We start from the raw sequence: 9,283 nt of genomic DNA on the forward strand, positions 1-9,283 counted from the left end.
CATAAAAATATTAATTTATTTAATAATAATAATAATAATGCATTGTTTCATTTCCATTGTTTAATTGTGTATGCTGATTGTCTGTTGTAAACCATATCTTATCCATATTTGTAACTGGTGCAATGTCTCCCCCTGCAGGCTGGTGTATGCGGCTGCGAGGAGGGTTACACTGAGGTGATGACTTCTGATGGAGTGTTGGACCAGTGCACAGTCATACCGGTGCTTGAGATCCCCACTGCAGGAGACAGTAAGGCTGATGTGAAGACGATCCGAGCCCTCAACCCCACTCAGCCCACCGCCAACCTCCCGGGCCGCTCCGGACGCACCTGGTTCCTCCAGCCCTTCGGACCCGGTGAGTTTATGACTTAATATAACTGTGAGTGGTTGCAGATGACCAGCTTAGAGACATGTTCACAAGCATTTATATTAAAAATCAAGACTAATATTTTCACACTAACTACTGCTAACTATCTTTAACCCTTTTTGTGTATAACAAGACCCTTTGCTTTGCTAAATAAATGTTAAAAACATATACAGTGGGCATAAAAAGTATTTAGACACAAATGTCTGAATTAAAAGTGAATAGGTTTATTTGCAATATATAAGTATAATATCACAACATTTTAGCACATTTGAATAATTTTGTTCAAGTAAATACGTTCTGAGGCCACAGTAATATATGAAGGTCCAAACAGGAAAGGTGTTCCCAGTAGGTAGAATAGAATGGCCATATTTTGCGTGTTGTCTTGGTTCCGAACAGCTGAGGTACAGCTGTGTACTTGTGTTGATGTGTGTGTGTGTATCTGCACAGATGGCAAACTGAAGACCTGGGTGTATGGTGTGGCAGCTGGAGCTTTTGTACTGCTAGTGTTCATTGTCTCTATGACTTACTTAGCCTGGTAAGAACATTTGTTATAACAGCAAACTAGATATTTTGGTCATTTCATAAATCTGCTGTATTCTATTCATCTTTTTTATCATTTATTTATGTTAATCCATGTAAGTTGCTTTCAACCTGACTGCTTCACTTCATTTTCCTAATCAATACTTTTGTCTTGTTTTCCACTAAAAATGTTGAAATAATTTTTAAGATAAAATAAAACTTGAATATTAAAACCTTACTTGATGTAACAAGTTTCAGGGGATATATTGTAAATTATTATTAATTTAATAAATTTCCAGTTTTTTTAAGCTTAAACCTCACTAAATATTGTTAGATTTATGATCTGCACAAGAAAGAAAAAAAATAAAGAAGAAACTTTATTTAAAATACATTCTCTAAAAGTTGAGTAAATTATTTTAAAGATTTTTGCACAAGACAAGACGAAAATACTGATTAAGATTTTATTTTTTATTTATTTTTTTCCATTTATCTCATTTGTCTCCCCAACCTCTTCATATCTATCAGTTTTTGTATGCTGGCCCGGCGCTCTCCTCCGAGCCCGGACCCTTCCATTACCTCTGTGGTTTGGGTCGGACCCAACGACCAAGAGCTGATATATACCTGTCCTGACTGTCAGCGCATTGAGACTCAGTTCAACTAGAGCTCTCAGCTCAGTCCCTTCCCTCATGGCCTTGCCCTGTGGCCAGTCATGTCCATCACCTATGCCTTCAGTTCTCACTGTCACATGTGCCTTTCTGACCAGTCACATGGAGCTGTTTGGTGGAGGTGAGCAGGTAGATCTACTGGAGTTTAGTAGTCTAGCTTTAAATACACTGCTAAAAAAGAACTTCTTAAAGGAATAGTTCACCCGAAAATTTAAATTGTATCATTTACTTATGTTGTTCCAAACCTGTATGAGTTTTTCTTATGTTGAACATAAAAGAAGATATTTGGAAGAATGCTGGTAATCAAACAGCTGATGGTCCTCATTGACTTCCATAGTATTTCTTTCCCTACTGTGGAAGTCAATGGTGACCAACAACTGTTTGATTAGCAGCATTCTTCAAAATATCTTCTTTTGTATTCAATATAAGAAAGAACCTTATACAGGTTTAGAACAGCATGAGGGTGAATAAATAACTAAAAGATTTTCATTTTTGGGTGAACTATTCCTTTAACAAGTGTTTAATTAGTCTTTTTTATTTATTTATACCTCATTAAAATAAAAAATAAAAATAAAACAATATACATTTATCTGAGAAACAGTGATTGTTGTTATTAACTTTATAACTTTATACTTAAAACTTTATACATAAAATTTGGTGCAAACAAAATACACTTCTATTCAAGACACATTATCTATAAAACCTCTAATGCATTATGGAGCATTTTAACAGACTACATTAAGTATGTAATGCAAATGATTAAATATGTGATATTTGTAGCAATGGTCAAAAATACACTGCATTGGTCAAAATTATTGATTTTTCTTTTATGCCAAAAATCATTAGGATATGAAGTAAAGATCGTGTTACATGAAGATATTTTGTTAATTTCCTACCATAAATATATCAAAAATTATTTTTTTGATTAGTAATATGTATTGCTAAGAACTTCATTTGGACAACTTTAAATGCGATTTTCTCAATATTTCGATTTTTTTGCACCCTCAGATTCCAGATTCTCAAATAGTTGTATCTCGGCCAAATATTGTCCGATCCTAAAATCCATACATCAATGGAAAGTGTATTTATTCAGCTTCCAGATGATGTATCTATCTATCTATCTATCTATATATATATATATATATATATCTATATATATCTATAGATATATATATATATATATATATATATATAATATTTATTTATTTTTTAATGGACCCTTATGACAGGTTTTGTTCCAATAAATAAATAAAAATTACAATGAAAGTAAGCATACATAAATATTGTGTAAAATAATCTTAAATGTGCCTTAAAATGAAAAGCCTCATGAAATATGAAATGAAATACACCTTGAAATGAAATAATGCAGAAAATAAAATTCAGCAGTCTGTGACATATTTATAATTTCATCATATATCTATTTAATTGATTCTGTTAAATCACATCATAATGCACTGTTGCTTCTCATATAAATTGATCTTGTAATTTTTAGGTATTGTAACTGGAAAATGAGATTGTTATTGTTTAGAAAATACATTAATGATTTTTACAGTGTATCCATACAAATAGACTTAATATATTCAAAGAAATGTTTGAATATGCATTAGGCAATATTGTAGCGCTTTTTTTTTTTTTTTTTTTACCAACATTGCCCCCTTATGGTCAGGTCTAACATAACCATCATCATCATCATCATTCTCATCTTCAGTGAACACTCATAATTTTCTCTTTGATGCAAAATACTGATTACTTGAAGTTCACCTTATATTTAAAAGTTATTGCTGATAATAGTTGACTTTTGAGCTAAAATGAGGTTTAGAAGATGTTGTATTCACATGTGTCCCTATCTCTGTGTCATAGTACTCGCTAAGGTAAGTTTGGTTTGTAGAGTTTAGTGGGCTGGAAAGTGCTGCTGGCTACTTCCTTCTTCCCTCCACTGCTAAAGCTATGCTTCCTGTAAAAGTTAGCATGGCAGCTAATTACTAATCATAATAATTAATAATCACTGCTAACCATTTTTAGCATCTATTTTCATCCCTTAGGGAAAAATCCCTAGTTACAAATTGTATTAAATGTTGATAAATAATACACTGCACACTTAAATGACAAATGTGCAGTACAGGGTTATTATATAAACATTTCCGTTTCTTAAAATGTTTAAACATTTAATGTATAAACATTTCCATTACTTGAAACTTGAATCAAATTAAATACATTTTTAAAAATGTATTTTATTACAGCTATTTGCCAGTGAAACACGTATCATTTTAATTTAATTTAACTTGATGTACTAAAGTAACTAAAATTAAAATTGAAATAAAATGAATAACATTTATTTATACATATTTACACAAAAAACAAACACAAATTAAAAATAATAAAAATGACAAACATCATAAATTACTAAAACTTTAAAAAGAAAAGAACTCTTTTAAAATATTAATACAAACTTTAATAATATGTAAAAGATACTAAAATTACAGTTGCTGTATGTAATATTATATTGGTATAAGCTACATTAGATTCATCTATTGCATGATAAAAAGGCCTTTGCTAATGCATGGCAACCAGCAGCAGTGCATGGATGTCTAACAACATAAAACGCCCTGGAAAAACACAAATGTGAGGCATTTCAATATAGCAAAATGATAAAACATATGAATAAACAGATGCAATAGATATAAAGGTAACAGATTTAATGCACTGTTATGCAATATTAGATGTACAGTAATAGAAGCTCAGATGCAGGTAAACAAGCTTGCTATCTTATTGCATCTGTTGAAGTAAAATGTAGTTGCTTTGTAATAATAGCTATTATTTTTTCCACAGCAAAAAGCCAAAGAAGCCCCAGAGAAGACAGATGAACAACAGACTCAAGCCTCTGACGCTGGCTTACGACGGCGACGCTGACATGTAGCCTAACCACGTTCGCTTCGTACTACAGATACTCGCCTCCTTTCACAGTCGGCCATCAGTACAAGCCTCAAACAAGGAGACTCACTCAAACTCACCGACTGCTTTTTATAAGACGCTAATGGAACCTCAGAGAGAGACTCGATCCGTGTTTATATAATGTTTCTCCCCCCTCCTTTTTTTACGTTCAAGTTTTATTTTTACTTTATTTCACGAGAGCCTTCATAAACTCTTCAAAAGTCTTCTTCAGGAAGTCTGCCTTCACCTCTTTGCCACTGACATCTTTCTGTAACATAGACTTTAGTCTTTCGGGAAGAAAGTTGCAGGACCTTTTTGAAATTGGGAAGTTTTTTGCTGAGAAAGCACACAAAAATGCCCGTCTCCTGTTTAGTCGCACTTCTTGTCAGCTCCTGCAGTATGTACATTATCTGTGGCTGTTGGGAAGTCGCATGTTCAGACAAACTAAATGCACAATAGCATTTTCAGCCCCGAAACGCCCAATATTGTGTGATCAAAAGATTAAAAGACTGCAGATTGAATGGGCTCACTAGCGCCCCCTATAGAAACTCTGGCCTGCCTTTCCCCCTTTTCTGTATCCAGGCTCCATTTTGCACTATATTAGTGCAGCATGAACATTTACTTATAGCATTGCCATAGAAAACTGCCTCTCGCAAAACAAGATGATGTACAGTCTTGTGCTAGACACGTTTCTTTAAAAAAAAAAAAAAAAAAGAGAGCGAGAGAGAACAAAAGTAGCCCTTTTTCTTCTGATGGAACTCACTGGTGTTTGTTTATACATACTTGTTTACTGGTTACCTCCTGTTTGTGATAAAGGGGCCGTTGAAAAGATTTTTGTGGACTCCACAAACCCCCCTGTTGTATGTACAGTTGCAATCAGCCATGTGTTTGCTTTCTTTGCCTGATTGACTCGTGTATTCAATGGTCCTTTTCACCTTAGAGATCCAGGTCGGTGAAGTTTCCCATGTGTTTCAGTCTTTCGTCTCTGATTCCAAGGGCTCTGTGTTCATAATTCGAGCGCTTTTAACAGTATGATGTTTGATTTACTGATCCTACTGTGTCTGTGTGAACCAGTTCTGTTTGCAGTTTATATAACGTGACTGTCTAACACAATAACAGCATGCAGTTTCATATCAGCTAGATTCGGAAAGAGCCAATACTCTGATACTGAAAGATTACTTTTGGAAACATTCGTTTGACATTATGAACCTGATTTGAGGTTGAACAAATCTCAGCTCATTCATTAGAATGAAGAAACGCTGTGGTTTGTGCTGAGACATTATGTAAGGGATGGTGTACAGTGAGCTGGTTATTATTGCAAAATAATGATTTCTAATATAAATGATAGAAGAAACTTAAGCAGAATGTTGCCTTTGCAACTAACTTGAAACAAAATAATACAGAAAATAAAATGGAACATTCTATGACATATCTATAATTTCATCATGTATCTATCTATTTAATTTATTCTGTTAAATCACATCATAATGCACTGTTGCTTCTCATGTAAATCAATCTTGTTTAGAAACTAAAAATTGTGCAGTGTATCCATACAAATAGACTAATATATTCAAAGAAATGTTTGAATATACATTAGGCAAATATTGTACCCCGTTTCTGTACCCACACTGCCCCCTCATAACCATCATCATCATCAATGAACACTCATCATTTTCAAATGCTAAAATTAAAACTAAAACTGAAATAAAACTTGACAAGCACATACCAAAATGACTAAAATGAAAATGGACCGTATGAATTAAAAGCTAATTCAAAACATTAATAATTAAATGAACAATACTAAAATTACACCAGCTTACTGTACACAATCCTGCTTATTACACGGTTATTTGGCAAATACACATTGACATTGAAAATTGATTTAAATAATTTTATAATTTTACTTTTATATTACTGTAAAGCTTACACTAAGAAAAAAAGTTAGTTCCAAAATACAGAACAATCAGCCTAGCAACAAGACAACACTGCAACATTACAGTAATATTAAAACTGAAGACATTTAATGTGATACATTAACTGAGACATTAGATGGCGCCAGTTGCGTTTTACTTGAAAGTGAAGCCAGTCTGATATACAGTGTTGCCATAAATGATGATTGACCAAACTAGAATATTCCAGAGATCTGTGCAGTAAGGGGTTGTAATGTTCAGTTTTCAAAGGAAAATATCTTCTTTTTTTTTTTTTTTTTATTATTTAGTATTTTTATTTATTTATTTTTCTTTTTTAAATTTCATTATTATTTATTTATTTATTTTATAAGGGTGCAATTATTTGTCACCATGCCATGAACCTGCGTATAAGTAATCACACACCAACAACGATTGGTAACGATATGTGGATTCAGATAAGACTGGAATGGTCATCAGTGTCACCGACCGTCTAAAAATTGGGTTGAAAAGCACAAATAAGTAGGTTAGGGCCACTTTTTCCAAAAACCATATCTACAGTGAATGAACTATGGGCGCTATTGATCTCTAAAGGCATATCATTGAATTTGCTTTCAAATGCAGCGGGTGAAAGGAATGTTTACTTGTGTTAATGCTTGTTTTGTTAATTTGTAAATACATGAATGATCTTTTATTTAATGATTTCTTTATTATATATAAATTTGTTCATTTCTTTTTTTACTACACAAAGTGTTTAGTATAAACCTCTCAAAGTGTGTCTGATGGTATGTGTGTGTGGAGGGAGTGTGTTTTGTGTGAGAGAGAGTCTATTGTTACTGATCTTGGCTGGGGCGAACCAAGTTACTGTGTGAAAATGTTGCTTTCTTCTTTTCCTACAGGTTGTTTATATGTGTCTGATGAATTGCTGATAATAAACAAGAAAAACATTGCTGTACATGTGGCTCATTTTAGTTTTAATGTCAAATTAGCTTGCCAGTTGGTGCATTGTCAGTATCAGAAAAGTGCACATTGCTTTGTAAGATCATGTTGAGGAGGTTCAATATTGTAACTGATTGTGTGCAGATGAAAGAGATTTTCTTTGAGATCATCCCAGTTTTGACTCACTGTTTTTGAGTGGATACATTCATTCAGTGTAACATGACCAAAAAGAAAAAAAACCCGGACGAATGAAATTGGCAGTAAGTTTATGGTCAAATTAAACCCAAATAGTTGTTTAACATTAACATATTTAGTGGGTCACTGATGGGTCTGTCACATGAAAATGTCAGTATCATCTGAGGTAACACTTTATTTTAAGGTGTCCTTGTTGCTCATTTTACATGTACTTACTATTATAATAACAATTATTTATGCATAATTACATGCAAATAACCCTAAGCCAAACCCAAATCCTAACTATATAATAAGTACATGTAGTTAATTAATATTACTCAGTACTTAAATGTATAATTGCACTGTTACAAAGACACCTTAAAATAAAGTGTAACCAATGATGACAAAACCTATGCATTGATCAAAAAGACAGCAGAGACTATTACAATGTTGCAAAAGATTTCTATTTCAAAAAATGCTTTTGTAACTTTTCATCAAAGAAACCTGAAAAAAAAAAACTATAAAATGATATAAAATAATTATAAATGATTGTATTTCCACAAAAGCATTAAGCAGCACAACTGTTCTCAATACTGAAAATGATTTATTAAATGATCACTGTTCTTAGTGTGTTTTTATCAACCAAATTTTGTCTCATAAGAGACTCTTATTCAAAAACATGAAAAATCTTACCCACCCCAAAATATTGAATGGTCTAATAAAGCAAAAGCCAACATGTTACAAAGTATCTCAGTTTGCCCCACAGCCCCACGCGAGGGTAAATCTTTAAGATTCACATTTTCAAGTGTTTAAGATACACATTTTCAACACACACACACACACCAATCAAAATGAATAATCAGATTTTTTTTATTTCAAGTATTTTCGCCAATCTAACCAATCATTATCAACAACAACCACTCGAGCCAATCAAATTTCAGTATAACTTTACTGCGTTATCCATCCTGCTAGTAACAACAGGTGAAGGAGAACTTTCAAATTTAGGCTTATCGATAAATCCAAATGAATAACTACAGGGACATGAATATGAATTTGTCACAATGAATGAGTAGAGGATGGAGTTCTTCCGCGCGCAGGTGAGTATTATGTTGGATGGAATGGGGCTGCGAGATTTATTCCGTTATTTACTAAACTGACAAGTGATACAAGATTATAACACGTTATTAATCATCAAGACTGTTTTAATATATGGGATATCATATCTGTATGGGAGCGTACCTGCCATTAAACATATAAAATGTCAAATCTATTACTAGCTTGCTCATTGTTGGTTTACACCACTAGATGTCGCTAAAAGACAGTGTCTGAATTGTTGCAATGACTGACAAGCAGATTTGTTTTTCCATCAATGTAGAAATGTTTGGTAATGAATTAAAGCGCTCCAGATGGTTTAAAATATTCAAATCCTTAAAATTTTCTTGAAGATATGATGTTTCCACTACAAACAGCACATAATTCAGCTGTATAATTTGGGACAGTACAATTGCACATAATCAGAGGAAAGATTCAGAAGATCTCACTTTTGGAGGTCGTCCCATAGAGTTGGACATTGCCTACAGTGTAGGATGTTCTTTTGTTTTAATAGTAGAGTCATCCCGCTGCCCTCAGCTTGTTAAAGTCATATCTGGCTTTAATCAACAAGGTCACAATGCTCCTATGATTATAATCATGGCTTGAGGCCTGTGGGAGTCTTCAGTCCTCATTACCCAATCAGTAATTATCACAATCATGTCTCTTGGCCCTCATTCCAATTGAATTCCTCA

The 9,283-nt window shown here is 33.2% G+C and overlaps 1 protein-coding gene across 3 annotated transcripts in view; it reads left to right on the plus strand.

The window, feature by feature from the left end:
• Positions 1-7,333, plus strand: part of thsd7aa (thrombospondin, type I, domain containing 7Aa) — a 124,356-nt gene extending 117,023 nt beyond the window's left edge. Inside the window, exons 25-28 of one of the 3 annotated variants that reach the window (XR_009267418.1) lie at positions 139-352; positions 812-899; positions 1,409-1,669; positions 4,378-7,333. Coding sequence is in view for 2 of the 3 variants with exons in the window: in XM_058754473.1 (XP_058610456.1) it covers positions 139-352; positions 812-899; positions 4,378-4,465 (390 nt within the window). In the remaining variant the exon portion in view is untranslated. The remainder of the gene's footprint in view (positions 1-138; positions 353-811; positions 900-1,408; positions 1,670-4,377) is intronic. The other 2 variants (XM_058754473.1, XM_058754474.1) reach the window with 2 other exon arrangements.
• Positions 7,334-9,283: the final 1,950 nt, after the last annotated feature.

This window comes from Onychostoma macrolepis, chromosome 19 (assembly GCF_012432095.1).
Source record: "Onychostoma macrolepis isolate SWU-2019 chromosome 19, ASM1243209v1, whole genome shotgun sequence".
Taxonomy (NCBI): Eukaryota; Metazoa; Chordata; class Actinopteri; order Cypriniformes; family Cyprinidae; genus Onychostoma; species Onychostoma macrolepis.